We start from the raw sequence: 17541 nt of genomic DNA on the forward strand, positions 1-17541 counted from the left end.
TTGAATATCTTCAGGTTCTAATAGGCCTCTTATCTACTGTAGTTTCGACTTGTGCTTTGCACGTGTGCATTCTTTCAGTGAAAGCTTTATCTTAATTGGAAAGGAGGGTACTTAAGGAAAAGTTTCAGGTCCAGCCACACCTTTATCTGAGGTCCAATTTCTGGGAAATAGCAACAACCAGGTATATCTCATAGTGGGCACTACGAAAAGAAGTCTCCTAAGTTGATTATGTTTCTAAGTGAAATTAACAGTGCGAAGTTTAGAGAATAAAGTGCCTTTCCACATCCCCAATGCCACACATCTACATATGCCCATGTTAACTAACTGATATGCCTTTTAAAGGGGGGGGGTAATATTAGTGTCTAACTACTGAAAGCCTGCCATGATCACTTGTTGCAAACAGCTACTTGGAGATGGCAAAAAAATATGAACCATTTGGAAGAAAAAAAAAAGAAGTAATCCTCCTAAAAGCATAAATGAAATATGAAATGCCCTTTGTGTTATATGTAAGGTAGGGTGAGCTTTATGTTTTATAACTGCACAACTTCGATGCTTAAATGTTGTAGCTGAAAACCTACCTACATTCCCATCAATCTGACAGCCAGGACTGTAATCAGGCCCTCTAAGCAAACACAGAAGCAAGCCCACTGTGTTTGTAAGATCCAGCCTTACAGTGTTCATTCCCTCCTTCATATATCAGCTAACTACCTGTATAATCTCTCCTTCTGCTTATGCAATATTGAGGAATAATGTAGACATAAAAGGCAATCAGTCCATGAGATATCTTTGCCTATCTTGCTTTGTACATGATGTTCAAAGGTGTTTGATTAGCCTTCAATTTACTCTTTCTCTTTCCTCCAGATGACCTTTCTATGTAATGGTGTGATACATTGGCATCATGTGACAAAGGAACTCTTGTGAGCTCCCAATGAATAATTTCATTCATTGGGCTCATGCACTTCTACTTCCCTCTGTGTGCTACAGTGCAGCTGCTATTGGAAGTGGTGAAACCCAGCACAGAAGTAGGGACTTCCAAAATTGCAGATACCATCGCCAAATAATAGGTAGTATATTTGAAGTTTCCCTGAAATTATTCTCCTGCTGGAAATCTACATTTCAATTCAGTTCATTGGCCCAGGGTACAGTCACTCACTGAATTAACACCAGGGTGCTTTTTCCATCTTAGTACATGGAAGAGCATTAGATCATGTGTTGCATTTGATCATGGAGTTACATGAAAGTAATGTAGCCATATCACATGTTATACATGCAGATTACTAACTTCCACTGTCTGGATTGTATTCTGTGGTAGGGGACACACAGTCCTGACAAGGGCTAGAGAGATGCTTTCAAGGGGCGATATCTTTAAGCAGTAGGAAACATTTAATGAAAGAGTTTACTTATCAATGGAAATCTTGCTAACTGGTTAAGTGAGGAGGAAGAATGGCTTTCTTCTTGAAGTATTAAGTAAGTCTTTTAAGTGTTTTGTGAGGCCATAGTAAGAATAAGTATTGGCAATGAAGAGAGAAAGTGGTGGCACAATTGGAGACAGCACCAAATCATCAAGAACACCGATGTCAAAGGCAAGAATTTGTGAATTGCCTTAAATGACTTGCTGGAGGGTACTGCATGGTAATCATAGAACTATACTTCTCTCACCAACTAGTATTGCTATAAAGAAAGTTGACTGTAGAGTGTCTGACAGATGCAAAAATAAATAATAGTCTAATTCTACATAGTCTAATAAGCTAGGTAGAATTTTACCACTCAACATTCCTTCCCTCCTATTTAATTTCAGCTTTCACTTAAATGTCACCTTACTAAAATCTATCAGAACGATGTGTGTGTGTGTGTGTGTGTGTGTGTGTGTGTGTGGAGGGGGAGAAAATTTTCTTAAGTGCCCTGATGCTCAAAGCCCAGCAAAATCACAATATTTTTTTCTCTAGCACGTAGGATTTTCTCTAAGAATTCAGCTTCTTTCTACTAAAAGTTAATATGTGAAAATATATGAAAATGGTCAATATGTAAATGCAAATATCACACTAGCTAGTTGCCTTCAGTAAGTGCTATATGCATAAATTTGAAACAATACAATATTTTAAGATTCCTGATTATAGTAATGCCTTGGTGTGCATACGTGCATGCATAATTATGTTCATTTAATTTAATCATGAAAATATTACAGGATCATTTGATTTTTCTCCTCTAAAAGTTCTCTAACTTTTTTTTCACAACTAATTAATTCCACATTGCCTTGTCCATAAGTCTTCTGATCAGATGGAAGGAGTATCAAACTAACAGGAACATGGTTGTTTTGCTATGGAACTATGGACATCCAAAAGGCACTGGGAAGGTGGCAGCAGCTTGACCTCAGTCAGTGAGTACCGATAGGCTTTTCAGAAAAACTCAGTCTTGGAAATATTCTAATTTTATGTTCATTTCTTCCTGCAAGTTCTCCATGTCCTTGAATGCTGAGAATTTGCCTTGGGGCAATCACCTGATTACACAGACAAGACCTGGAAAGCAGCCCATGTGACCTGCACATTCCACATGCTTCACTGGAGTGCAGCTTTGGGGACTCTGTGAAGTTACAGAATCACATGGGATAGCTGAGAACAAGAAGAGAGAGAACACTTAACTTTATAAGCTAGAAACATTGAAGGTGTCCCCATAAGCAGAAGGAAAGAACCATGAAGAGACGAAAGCTGACCTGAATATGTTGTCTGCCTTCTCCCACCATGGAATCCGTGTCCTTTCCCATAGAAAGGCTGTTCCATCCCTCAACATATCACTAGAGACCAGTGGGAAAAAGAGGTTGCTTCATACCCATCAATTGAATCTATATAACATCTTTTCCTCGGGGATTAATTCAGCTTTTGATTAAATCTTTCTGAGATTTAAATCATGATGTTACAAACCTCCAAGGATCTTCTCTCTGAGTTGTGACCTTCTTGATTAGTCTCTGTTGTTGGATAAAGTATAAACACTGATTTGTAATAGTGTATCCTGAAAAGGGGGCCAAGGAGAAATTGCACAATATGAGATTGATATAAAGTAAATATTGCAAAAAGTAGGTTTTGTTAAAAATATTTTTGTTAAAAATAATTAATACTGAGTCAAAACTGTGTATTCAATAGCACATGGCTATGATAATGTTATTGGGGCTGAAAATTACATCCAGAGATTTATTAAATAACCCCACAAATAAAAGAATACTTGCAATAGTGGAAAAGAATTTCAATTCAATAGCATATTGTATATAGTTTACATAGCTTAAATCTTGAAGACTTTTTAAGTAAAAAAAATAAAGAACCTCTTTTAAATAAGCTATTCCTATTATGTTTTTGGTTACATTTGGTTTTGATAATGATTTTTGCCAATAGTAGCATCAAGGTTGGAAGTGATTTAACATTATGAAGTAGTATGAGACACATCATTTCTCTTTCATCAAGATGCCCCAATACCAAGCTAGCTGTCATGACTGCTTAAAATCCCTGTTATCTGTCTACCCATCCCACAAAGGTTTCTTAGCATAAAATTTAATCACTTCAGAAAAATCTGTTGATATCTTGGCTGCATCTAGCCAGAAAATAAAAAGGTGTCTAATACTACATAAGCAATAATGGAAGGTGAGTCAGGTCTGGTATATTCCCTGGATCTCATAAATACTATAGATCTCAGATCTATAGTTGCAGGTGAATGCAATATTTGCATGACTTAACATTATTTTTTTAATCTAGCATGTTGATATAGTAAATTGATGAGTTTTACTATTAATTTAGAATGGAAGTAGTTCCATGGAGTGCATGTCCTTATTATTTGGCAGTTTTTAATGCATTTGATACTTTCATCACATTTTAATATTCACATTCTTTGTCTAGGGAATTTGGTAGGGTGAGGGAGAGGATATACTTAGTTGTAATCCTCCCAATGCTGTTTTTATACTGTTCTTGAAAAGTAAGTATTTGAGTGCAGAGAGCCCTATGAGGTTTGAGAGGTTCTAGTAGTAATAACTCTGCCATTAAGACCACCACTAGCTACCAGGCACAACACACAGCCTGAAAGCAAGATATATCTGCAGCCACTAGCCCATTTCATATACCAGTCTGGTAAGACGCATAGGACAAGGCCCTTCTGCTGATGCAAGTCATTGAAAGTATCCAACCCATCTATAAAAGAATCATATTCCGCTCTAAATATCTACCTGATAACCCTCTAGGCAATTGCTTATCCTTAAAAGTATATAGTTTCCAGGGCTACATTCACACATAGAGTGAAACCACTTGATAAAGCTGTATGCCACTTTTAACCTCTCAACCTTCAATTAGAGAGATCACCACACCTGCCTTTCACACTTTGGAAAGACTAGGTAAAATCTGGGAGGTGCACACGTCCTTGGAGCTAAACCACATCCATTAATACAGAAAAGCCGGGAGAAAGGACAGAGCCCGAGAAGAAATCGAATAATAAGCAGTGATGTGTACTGATCTGTGAAACATGCCAACCATTTGGTTCCGATAAATAAGAAGAGCAGAAGTAGATTTGAAACATTCTTTTCCCTTTATTAGCTCAGTGAGGCTGATGTGTACTGCACATTAAAAAAAAATCACAGGAATTTTCATACAATGAGTAAAACCACAACAATACATGTAGAATTGGCAGGTGGAAAAGAGCCAGCAAGGGCTCAAACTAATCACTCACTTTCCCTCCTCAGCATAGTTCAACCAACAGTATCACACTTTCACCTACATATCTTAAAGTAGCTCCATCAAATCTGCAGTTTTCACATTATTGAAAATGTCTGTCACATAGGTACAAATTTAGAATCATCACATTATATTACATGGCTATTCTAGGTCATCTATAGATCAGATCTTAGACTACAGTGATTGAAGTTCTTCGTACAGCCATCAAAAAAGGACACATGATCATTACCTACTGTTAGCTCACATCTAAAGGCATGAAAAGGTTTCCTTTTTTCAACTGACCCAAACACTTTACCCCAATAGTGCCAAGTTCCCTCTGCTGCTTTGAATGTTGACAGCCCAACTGTTCTCAGAGTCCTTTACAAAATCTGAGTTGTTGCACTAAAAGAATTATTCTGCTACATTTCTTTTTTTTTTTAAATAAAAACCCCACATTTCTAAAGCACCAGTTCGGGTACCAAAATTGTAGATGTAGTACTTACCACAGCATGAAGGCAATGGCCCATGGTCATCTGAAAGTCTTATAGAATCTATGCTGAAATTTGCCTCCCCTGTTGGTGGGATGCATGTGTTTGTTGGAAATATTCTCTCCCAAAAGAAGTAAAAAAAAAAAAAAAAAATGAAAGGAACACAGCTTACAGCTTATATGTTGATGGGCTACCCACAGTGTCTGCATAAGATACAAAAGCATCACTAATTTTAGATGCAATTTGAAGTCCACGGAGGAAAACTATCTTCATGGTAACAAGATTTGTCAGGCCAGAGGGTGAGGGAGGTCAATGAATCCTCAACATGAAATCTGTAGTGTTGTATTTTGTTAAGTAAGAAACAAAACCACATATTTCAGTCATGTCCATGATCCAGGGCAAACAAGAGAACATATGTATTTAAAGTTGGATCACAAAAATTTAAAGGCAAAATAGAGAACGCATCTGGTCCTTAAACACATAACAGGATTTACTAAATATTGATTTCTTAAAAATAATTTATTGCTCTTAATAGTCTTTTTATTATTATTCTACAACAGAAGATACTCAAAATTCAGAAAGAAAGACTGTAAACTTTAGTTTGGCGTTCACAAAGAGTTAAAATACCTGCATTTAACCTACAGAACAAGAATTAGGCGGATTAAAGATGTGTTACTGTTGTAACGCAGAACCTGTGAACACAATTCTTTTATTTCATAGTTATTTATTGCTTTCTATCTACTTAGAAATAATAAGCCAAACACTTGAGCAAGCATCCGACAGGACAGACAGTGGATTCACTCAGAACACAATATGCTGGTGATAAATGAATGCAGCTGTCAAAATTAGCTGCATTGGCCTGGGGGTGAAACCCATTTTGTAAGATCGTGTTGGGTGAGAGAGAGAGAGAAAAAAAAAGAACGATTAAGTAGTAGGTCTATCACATTTTCCAGAAAATTCATGTCAGCCAAACAGTAAATGCATTTCAATTTGAAAATCAAATGCACACTCCAAAGTTTAATGACTTCCATGATAGGGACTCCATACTCAGATGAAATCCTGATGCTCAAAATGGAGGGTTTCTTTTTTTTTCTGAAATTTATTATTGTTACTATTAAATTTAGCAGAAGCAATGTCACCAAGAACAACATCATGGTCATATCAGAGGCCATGCTAGTGAGAAATGGAACACTGCTTCTGCGAGAGCTGAGTTTCCCAAATGAACGTACACTCCAACCTGACAATCGCCATGCACCCTGGGTAGAAAGTCTCCACTGACCTTATTATTTTCATCATCTCATAATTTATAATAAATAGGCTATCTGCAACTGATAAATATGTCTCTTTAGTAAACAAAGGAATGAAATATCAGTATTTTACAGGATGTATAACTGTAAAAAATACAGATTAAATACCATCATCATACTCTGCCAAGGGAAAGAGATACTGGCTTCAAAGATAGTCTTCAGACACACATTGATTATTGTAAAAATCATACTGTAATTATTACCTCAGCATTTTGTATCAAATTAAAATCACAAAAATTAAAACAAAACAGCATTTTAAAAAGATTTTTTTTTGACCTCTAGTTTCAAAACTACTGTTGATAGAGAAAATAAAAACATTTCTTAATGGTTCCCCATTGAGAGACTTTACATAAAATCATGATTTTGTCTAGAAAAATTTTAGATGAGAAAATTTCATTCCCCTAACAAATCCAGTGTATAAAACTTCAAAGAAAAACAAGCAACAAGAAAATGTGGAAAAATATTGCAGAAGTGGTTAACACCTCGAGGGGCCTAGGATTGCTGTTGCTGTTGACAAGATGCTTAGACTGAAGCTCACCTAAGAAGGGATGGATGTGCGTGAAGCGCCATTTTGTTGGACTTGCACTCAACGGACACACACACACACACTGTCTTTTGTTTTGTTTGTTTTGTTTTTTTTACAATCAAATATATATAAGCAGTAAGTTTAGCTTCTAAATATGTTAGTGTACAATAATTGTTTCACCTCATAATTACATTTGAATATTCTTGATTAAGAAAAATTTAGCAGTTTTGAAAAGAAGGCTGCATTTACAGTGCATAGCTGTAACAAAAAAAGAACATAGTTGTAGAGTATGTACATAAAATAAAAATACTCCATTTAACATCTGTAAATACTTAACTACATCAGAGAATGTAGCAATTACACTATCTGAACACATCCAGAGAGTTCTACTCAACTCTCAGTAGTCATGTAACACCGCGTCTGCTCCTCAGAAGGAACCACTGGACACACTCCCCGATTGACCAATAACAAGGCTTTTCAAAATTTGCAGTGGAAGATCAACATTTTGGACATATACATAGGTGTCAGGACAAAGGACAAACTACAGAAACTTCAAAATGTTAGGAAAGTTTAGCATCTGGTGCCTGCAGTATCCTCTCCCACCCAGATTCCATGGCAAAGGAGAGAGAGAGAGAGAGAGAGAGAGAGAGAGAGAGAGAGAGAGAGAGAGAGAGAGAGAGAGAGAGAGAGAGAGAGAGAGAGAGAGAGAGAGAGAGAGGTGGATATGAGTTCTATGGAACCTGTAGTATCTTCGGGATTGTCACATAATTGTTAAATAAAGAGAGAGCTTGCTGCAGGTCGGTTTTGCACTTTCTGGGTTTTGCACTTTCTGAAAAGATGGTACCGGAGGCTGACAACAGGCATCCACAGTGTCATTTTAGGGTGGTTTGTGAGTTTTCTTTCCTTTGAATTTATATTTATTTATTTTCCTTTGTATAGAATACGAACATTTTGAAGTTGTAGGTTTTAAGTGTGTCTTCATGGAAATGCTGCCATTTGAAGGGGTTCGCCCTTGTTCGTTCTGGTCAGGTGCCCCCAAGTCCTCATATGTGTACACATGTACTTCCCAAACAAGTACACACACGCATACACACACACACACACACACACACACACACACACACACACACACACGCACACACACACTGTCACCAAGAGCCTCCAGGGAAACCAAAGCTGACACCCGTGAATAAACGTGTGCTTACTGGATTATCATTCTGTCTCTTGCCTCTTCAGCAGCTGTGTTCATGTAAACCATTGTTGTTCTTGTTCTGGTATGGTTGTTGTTGTTGTTGTTGTTGTTGTTGTTGTTGTTGTTGTTGTTTTGCTCTAGTTTTGTACAGAGAGTGTAAAGTAGGAGAAATTCCTAAGTATGACTTGCAAGAGTCTTGGGAAAGGACACTCTGTCCCGTGAGGTATTGACCATCTCTCTGTCATTCCTCAGCCTTGGAACACGTTACCTGCGCAAGCTTCTCTGAGCTTCCTTCAGTAAACTATCAAAATCCAGAGAGTCATACTTGCTCTTGGTGGAAGCAGGGTCAAAATCGTCTGAGTTTGAATCTGAAAGAAACACAAATCAGGTTAGATGCACCCTTTGCTGATGGTCTTTAATGCAATTCAAGATAGCTAGTTCAATTACAGTGCAGCTAATCAAGGTACTTAAAAACAATACTTAAATTTTATTGGATGTATGTATGGAAACAGAGAAGGGAGTAGTTAACTTTCATAAACAAAAACCTATGGATTTATTGTATACCTAAAAACTCTGAGTACACAAGAGTAGTAAACATTAATATTTGTTTAATATTTAAAATCTTTATAAGTGACCATTTTCTCTTATCTGAAAGAAGCTGAAAATAATCTTCCCACTCAATGTATTTAACTTTATTGAGCATAAAATTCTGTTGAATAGAAGGGATAAAAGTCCTTCTACAATGTCTTGGATTTTTTCACCTAGTTCAAATCAGAATTTATGGAATATCCCACACTTTATTTTAAACAAATCTTTTTAAACAGTGTGTTTAGCAATGTGGGTAAAGTAAAATTCTGTTAAACATTTCTAACTATTCTCCATTTCTATCTACAAAAAAAAAAAAAAGAAAAAGAAAAAAGAAAGAAAGAAAAAGGTAGATAGTTCATGCAGGTCTCACAAGTGAGAAAGGGTTTCTTGGCAATATAACCAAAGCCTCCTATAAATAAATTACTTTCTTGGGAAGTATTTATTTGAAGGGAAATAAGGTCTTTCAGGAACAGATTGACAATTCTACTAGCCACGTAAGCACTTCCCATTTCTCCTAAGCTAAGTTACAGTATAAAAACCCAAGTGGTAGGAGTGTAAAAGAAGAGAATACAGAAACATAAATCCCAACATGAATACACGCTTGGCCGAGGCAGGGGGTACAGCGCCAGGGAATTGTGTAGGACTGGGAAGGGAAATTTTTTCCTTTTCCTAGAGGGAATTTAGTGAAGGAATCCATTTGCCTCTGTTGGACTATGCTAATCGTAGTCCAGAATTTAATGCTCTATATTAATGTTGATAAATATTCAGAATGCTGGGAGACACTATTTCTCAGGAGTTTCTTGTCTGTGATGTACTTTGCACTGACACCCACTTAAACATACTTAAACATTATGCTCCTTCGTAGGCATCTGAAAGAGATATTCTTATTGGATAGGAAAGGTCAGGTATGAGACAACAACAGGAACTCCATCATGCCCTCTGATATTGAGGAGAAGATGTTGGGAAACAATATGATATGGTGCAAAATAGGGAAATAAACTAAAAGCTACTCTCTGTTTTCAAAAGAAATGTTATAAATAATGTTTCTATATGTTAATAGAAACATAACACATCACATCTGTATTCTTAGCAACTGGAAAACTGTTGGTACAACATAGGTTCTCAAGTTTATGTTGTTGAATAAAGGCATTAATCTCAAGCACACTCACACTATAGAAACCATAACTAAAAATAAATATTCACATAAGACCTGGGAATTATTTACCAATAAGTGGCAAAGAAACAGATATTCAATATCTGACATGATAATATTCTTTTTGAATACATAAAAATTGATGATGAATTATTTCAATTTTCATATGTACCTGAACATGATTCCTATGTATAATTAATACTTAATCAAAGCTATTGTATTCTTAACAGAAATTCACCCTGTTCTGATCCCATCTTTCCTGTATAAATTTTTTTGTCTAGATTTGTTTTCTACATTTTATATCCAGGAGTGTTTTGCTTGCTGATATGTAAGTGCATGCCTCATCTGGTAGAGGCCAGAAAAAAGGTGTTAGATCCCCTTAAAATGGAGTTATGGATGGTTGTGAGCCATCATGTGGGTGCAGGGAATCAAACCATGCCTTCTAAAAGAGAAATAGGTATTACTAATTGCTCCATATCTTTAGCCCTGTTTAACATTTTTATCAAGATATTTTGTTAGTAAGAGCCATTTGCTCATATGGCAGTAGACAGAACCAACAGATAGAAAGTCCTAGGTATTAGACTTCAAATCTTATGACTATAGCCCTAATCAATTCACATGAAATTTCCACTCTGATTTAGAAATAATAGTTGGGATTGCTATATTTTAGTATGGTAGACATCATTTACCAGCTTTCTGGTAAGAGAAATAGGATGTCTTTAGAGGGGTAACTTCATTTGGAAAAGCAAATAAAATAGGAAAAAAAATCTATCTAAAATGGTAGCACAATTTCCCATCTCAGTAAAAGTAATATGCATTATGTTGGTTTGTTTACCTTTAACATAGCTATGAGTTTCCAATTTCTTTATGTTTGGAGTATATCATTATGCTCCTTTTATTTAGGGATCATATGTGGCTTGAAACATTTAACCTAAATTCTTCATGGAAATCAAGATAAGGCACTTAAAATTTTTCATTGATCTCCAAAGCTACAACCTAATGTTAATTATTCTGTTTAAAAACAATCCAAAATCTCTAACTTCCTATTTCTCACACTTTTCATTATAACCTATTTATTCCATATTAAGCATCATGATGTCAAATTCTCCACAGACATTTGATATACTTCCACAACAGCATGAGTTATTTCAAAAAGACAGAATCAGAAGCTAATGAAGCTGAAATGCTTATCCAAGATCAGCAGTGAGTCAGGTCTCAAACGCTGGGGGACATGACTCCAATGCTGCAGCTCTTTTGATTACCTCATAAATACTTTCAGAACATTCACACATTCATGACTCTGATATGCTTTAGGGAGCTTCAATATCTCATGGTATTGCAATGTGCATCAAGAATGATTTTCAAACAAACAAACAAACAAACAAACAAAAAATAGTGAGTGTACCTAGCAATGGCAAAGCTGCCATGGCTGCTGGCTAGGCAGGAATACAATGAGCTGAGAAGGGGCATTCTTCTTTTCAGCCAGTTCAATTTGGAAATACCATCCAGTCCTCCCTCTGCCATGATGAATCGTGATCTAAAGACCCCTCTAGGTAACTTGTTTTAAACTCTAGATGTTGTGAGAGAGTGGAAACACCTTAGCCTTCATCACTAAAGAAAATAAGTCAAATCAACTCAAGGCTTCAATCTGTCTTGACTGTTTTTATCAGCCAACATTTGAACAAATGGCTTGCCAGGTTTTATATTTTCCTCCCTAGGCCTCTATCTCTCCAGCAGTCAGCTTCTGCTTCCCTGTTTCCCTCTATCTATTTAGCTTGTGAAGTGAATTATAGCATATTCCCCTGAACAATGTGCAGCACCTATATCAATTATTCCCAAAGACACAACTGAGCTGGAAGGAAGAAAGGAATCTCAGGATCTGGTATTCACACTAGTCTTTATATAGTGTAAGAGCAATTGGGACTGGATAGCTAATAATGCTGAGGGATAGATGCGGATGCTAATTCTATCCTTATTATGAAATAATTTAAAATAATCATGGTATGCACATTTCCCACCTTTCTTCATTCCTTCCTCAAAGAATTAAGGGGCATATAATGCACATGTTAGATAGGGAATGGCATGCAATGGAACAAAATTAAAATTAGAAAGGAAATTAAGATGTCCATTGTACCATTATTTATAACATCAAAAATAATAAAAATTGAATACAAATAGAGTTACAATTAATTATCTAATATAATGATATGACATGCACAGCAAAATAGTATGCAAACATTAAAATGTGCACATGAGTTGTTTTTAGTCCTATGAATCACATCAGGAAAGTAATATATGTGTTATTGCTGGAAAGGGTATTTTGAGTCTATGTACAGGTATAAGCACACATGTACACATATGTATCATGATCTCAACTACAGGAAAGGGTGCAGTCTAAAGCAAAATTCTGAGTTAGTTGGTAATATTGTTGTACACAGGTACTAAGCTGATTGGAATTTTACTTTTCACCTAAAGGGTCTCATTTGAACAGGAAAAAGTAAATAGTTATATGGATTTTATTTTAACCATATTACAATGGTCATGATAACAACATAGACTACTTATTGTCATTTTGCTCTTAAGTGAGAAATATTTTCAGAATTTCCTATGCAACATGTAGGAAGTGGAAACACTCTACAACTTGGTTTTTGTTATATTTTATTCTCAAAAAAGTAAGTGTGTGGTCATCTAGCTAGTGACCTTCAGCTTTCTCTTCTCAATTATAACTCATAAATAATGAGAATGCTTCCAAGAGCTTGTCACATAATAAGGAAAGAAGAACAAACCCTTGGCATACATACCTTGTGTCACACAACAGTGACAGTGCTTAAATGTATTGGAAAGGATTGAGAGTAGGCATGAAGAGAAAACACAGACTACAGAGATGTGTAAAACTTGAATGAATGTAGATACATAAAACACATTCATACACAAGACAATAACATACACACACATCATTAATGGTGAAGGCTTAGCATCTACTCCCAGAGAATAAGAACATCTGCCCTTTATGGCTCAGACTTAAGCACCTTGCTTCTGAAAAGGTCTCTTGCAAAAACAAAAGAAACTGCATTCACATATTCCCTTCTGGAAAGCCAAGTGATGGCCTAACCTGTGTGGAGCACAGGTTACTTCCATTTTGAGCTCTGTACTATGGCTTCACCCTTCCATGTACAGTAGTTCTATATCTTACCTAGGTCTGCATAGTTCGACTTGAAAAATTGCTTCCTTCCACAAAAGTACAGCTCGAAGTCTGTTTCGTTCGACCTGCGTAAAGTATATCCATTCTCAAGAGCAGCAAAAGCATCACAGGTGTAACGGTAGGTGATGAAACCATAGCTGTCTCTGCAGTGAGCAGGGAAGAGACATTGAGACCTAGTTAGGCAGCATCAGCACGGAGGAGTGCTACACCTTCTTCTTTGGGAGACATCACTGGGGCCAGCGTCTCTGGCACCACATCCATTTATCAGTGTGATTGTCCTGTCAGGCAGCTAAATACTTATTCTGAGACAGGAAATCTCAACTAGAAAGATTAATAAATAAGGATGAAAGAAAATAAATAAGGTTCTGAACTCAAGTTGTCATCTGTCAAAGCACTTACATTGGCAACTCCCATCCCAGTAATCTTAGGGTCATAATTTTTTACATACATCAGCTTCTAAACAAGAAATAATTTTGAAGATTCTCACCCATCATCCCGCAGATTTACGGTGCATTCCTCAATTTCACCAAAAACTTCAAAGCGGTCTCTCAGTTCTGTCCGCGTTGTGTCAGGTCTGATTTTACCAACGTAAATCACTCGGCGCTCTTCCTATAAGCAAAAAGGAAGGAGAGACTTTTTCTCACTCTGGAGACAAAATGAAGATGTGCTACTCGAAGTATCCATGAACACATACTAGGGTACAAAATCTAACAGAGCAATTTCATTAGAGCAAAACAGGACACCACATTTAAGGAAGAGCTACATAGGAACCGAGTTTGACTTTTCACACCTTAAGTTTAGGCTCCTTGGTCACACATAAGCTTTCCTCTCCACAGATCTTCTCTTTCCTACTTTTTCTGTCTCACTCTTGTCTTTCTTTAAACAAATGTTATGTTCAGAAAAGACATTCATATGATGATTTTTTTTCTTTCTAAATCACTGAGTGGATACCAGTACCTATGAATTATGGAAGGCCTTATGACTTGGTTAGCAATCTTCAGAATTGGTACAATAAAGGAGTTCAAATTGCCAATACACCAAAAAGTTCCTGAAGGTGCATGTTCAAAATGCAATTGCTGGGCTTTATCCAGAAGCTAAACAACAACAACAACAACAAACTACCAGGAGAAAAGCTTTGAAAGTCTTAATTTATAGGGAAGATGCACAGAGATTCTAAGATGTATGGTCTAAAGACAATCACTTGAGAAACAGTCATAAAACGTAGGCCATTTTTAGCCAGGCGTCTCTGAAGAGTATGAGATGAATTAAAAAAAATATATAAAATGTACTTTTCCAGGCATGTTTTGGGAACAAATTTAGAGGGATGTAGCTCATTTCTACAAGTGAAATAAATATGATCATAATGTAGAAGTCATTAGAAATTTGTAACCTACAAAATACAGAAAGGTTATATTGTTGCCTGAAGATAAGATACCTTTTATAGAAATGTGAGGTTCCTTGTTATGGAGAGAAACAATTTTTAATATTTTGTTCTAAGGAGGGGCCAAGTGCAATTATGTCTCAAAATTAAGAATATTTGAAGCAAATGCAGAGACTGCCCTTACCAAATAGTTTATGTGTCTACCAGAGACAGGCAAACACAACAAACTTGAGGTTGCAGAAATTTAAATTTAAGGCAAAGTCTGGGAAACATGAGGCTAGAAAACAGGTTTAGTTGCCCAATAGGCTTTTTTCTGGTTATATTATACCTCATTCTGGGAAGCTGCAAAAGTCACGTAAGGCAAAGAGAAGTCCACTGACATCCATTGGCAGCTTTTCCTTTTTTATAGATATTAGCAAATGATCCACCACAGAGTGAGCATTTACTAGTACTTCTGAGGCAAAACTGAATAATCTGCATGTCCTATATATAGCTTCTTAGATGGCCCGTTTAGCTAAGTTTACTCACATTTACCATAAACAACATTGTACTGAACATTTTCATCAGGGGCAGAAGTTCCTCTGAGCTTCAGATTACTAACTGCCTCGTTAGACTTCCTCTAAAAGTCTTAAACTGGAACAACCTTGCCAAACCAAACTCTCTAGGTATATATCAGGAGGCCAAGAGAGGGCACTGGAGCCTCTGGAACTGGAAATACAAACCAGTGGGAGCCACCGGGTAGGTACATGGAATTGAATTCAGGTCCTATTGAGCTTTACGTCCTTAGTCTCTCTCCAATTTGTCTTCCTTCTTCTCTCCTCTAGTGCTAAACTTCCAATTTTTCTTTATGGCTAGTGAAATACTTCTCAATTACATCCCCATGTCAATGTTTGCTCCTTCTAATTTGTCCTTTTCTCACAGATGGAATGGAATAATTTTCAACAAATCAACAGGGTTCAGTCATGGCAATTGTCCTCTAAATTAACTGTATTAGTGGCCTCTAGTATGTTTGAGAAGACATCTAGTTCATTAACAAGCCCTATTAGGTGGGCCCTGTGAGATCCCAACTTGTCTGCATGGACTTTTCCCCTACAACTCTTTGTTTGCTTGACTTGAGTTTCTATGATGAACTTCTACACTATGTTCTTTTCATCTCAAAATCTTTGTACATGGTGTTCCACTGTAGCTTGGACTATATTTCCTAAATTGTACGTGAAGCTGCTCACATAGACTCTTTAGAATCACATTAAACCCCACAGCTGTTTCATTTGAGACTGAGACTTCTTCAGGTGAAGTGCTTGTTAGCTGATCTCATGAAATCTGGGTTTCCTCTGTGTGGTCTTCTGCTTAAGTATGATTAAATCATTATAGTTTATTCATTGCTCAATGTTTCTCTCCCTTGTATAATGAAGAAGTTATGAAACTAGAACCTATATCTTTCCTTTGTCCCTCTTTATGTGAAATATAAAAGAGAATCTCAATAAATATTTGATATAAGGTTAAAATTAATTAATATTTGTACTTTATCTTTTATAAGCACAATTATTTTGCCTGCATATGTTTGCACGCCACATGTTTACATGTGTGCCCAATAGCCATGGAGTTCAGAAGAGGGCATTGAATTATCTGGAAGTGGAGTTGTAATGGTCTTGAATTACCAAACTAACCCTGTGTCCTCTCAAGAGCAAGCAAATAGTACTAATAGTACTAATAGTAGCTAAGCATACTTTCCAGCCCCCAATTAATAATTTTTAGCACTAAACCAACTCCAGAGAGGTCTTTACTCTCTGGGATATTCCAACACAAGAGTGGTGCTCTATGAGTATGGTCCTCTATGAGTATGGTCCTCTATGAGTATGGTCCTCTAGTAAGGGAAAAGCCCCTGCCTAGTCAGCTTAGCTGTTCCCAAATGAAACAGACTGGAAGGTGAGAACTACTCAATAGGTGCGTGTTTTAGGCTGTTATACAAGCAGACTCATTAAAACAAACAAGCAAACAAACAAACAAAAAACCTCTGGAAATCAGAAGGGAGACTGCACTCAAATAGTTGGTATACACCATGCCTCTGATGACGGCTATCAAGCTTACTAACTGGCCCAATGAAGTAAAGCAAGCAGAAACATGATTCACTTCCATGTAGGATGTATGTCACAGCTGAAGGCTAAAGCTGTATTTTCAGAGCATGCAACACAATTGAATGGTCAGTAGCTAGAAATGGCTGGTGGGGTTCAAGCCGGAGTAGTGCTTTACATGCATTATCAAGGGAATCGTAACACGACATTCTGTTCTATTTACTCATCCAGTTTGAGCCCAACAGCCAAATGTGAGGGGACTGTTATCTAAACTTAAACTTCCTGGCGCCAGCTTGCATGGTGTTATGCTTTTTTTTTTTTTTTAATGACCCCTTTAGGAAAGTTACTACTGTGTAAAGAAAGGAGAGGGAACTGCAGAAGAGAAAGAAAGAAATTGAGCCATAGCACAGAAATTGCTAAGCTACCATTATGGGAATACACCCTGCCTATGTGTTCAAGCAAATGTGAGCTTACAGCTAAAATCTAGCATATGTGCAGACATATTGGGACAGTTTCTGAATTGCGCCTTTATACAAAGCTATATGCAACAATGATCTTCACAAAAAGACATAACCCAGAGGACCTTTTGTGCCCTGAAGGAAGATAGAGCTCGAAAGAGTTGCTCCTCCATCGCTCCAGTTGCCCTTTTAATCTACCAACTCTTTTTATAAAACACAAGGCTGGGCCATGCCCTGCTACCTTACAAAGAGCAGAAGATTGAGACAAGCTAGAATGCTCTAAAAAGTATTGAAGTTCTTTGTTTCCCACATGCAAAACGTGGAAATAGAAGAAAGAGACCTTAAGGACTAGCCCTTTAAGGCAAAGACAAAAATCTATCCACGATTGGCCAAGATTTCCAGCAAAGAATCAGACTTTTAACATGCTGAAGTTGAATTAGAAGGTTGAATAGAGTTGCTATCTTATTTTTTTTTTTTAAAAAAAATAAC

General features: G+C 36.8%; 1 protein-coding gene across 7 annotated transcripts in view; it reads right to left on the minus strand.

Annotated features, from left to right (window-relative positions):
• Positions 1–2120: 2120 nt before the first annotated feature.
• Positions 2121–17541, minus strand: part of Ppargc1a (PPARG coactivator 1 alpha) — a 657537-nt gene continuing 642116 nt past the window's right edge. For 6 of the 7 annotated variants that reach the window (XM_031342259.1, XM_031342258.1, XM_031342261.1 and 3 more), the window contains 5 exons: positions 13629–13750; positions 13133–13284; positions 8467–8566; positions 2919–3006; positions 2121–2609 (listed from right to left, as the gene is read on the minus strand). In XM_031342259.1, the coding sequence (XP_031198119.1) occupies positions 2589–2609; positions 2919–3006; positions 8467–8566; positions 13133–13284; positions 13629–13750 (483 nt within the window). In that variant the 3' untranslated portion in view covers positions 2121–2588. Of the gene's footprint in view, positions 2610–2918; positions 3007–4537; positions 8567–13132; positions 13285–13628; positions 13751–17541 lie in introns of those variants that run through there. The other variant, XM_031342263.1, reaches the window with a different exon arrangement.

Source organism: Mastomys coucha, unplaced genomic scaffold (genome assembly GCF_008632895.1).
Source record: "Mastomys coucha isolate ucsf_1 unplaced genomic scaffold, UCSF_Mcou_1 pScaffold22, whole genome shotgun sequence".
NCBI lineage: Eukaryota > Metazoa > Chordata > Mammalia > Rodentia > Muridae > Mastomys > Mastomys coucha.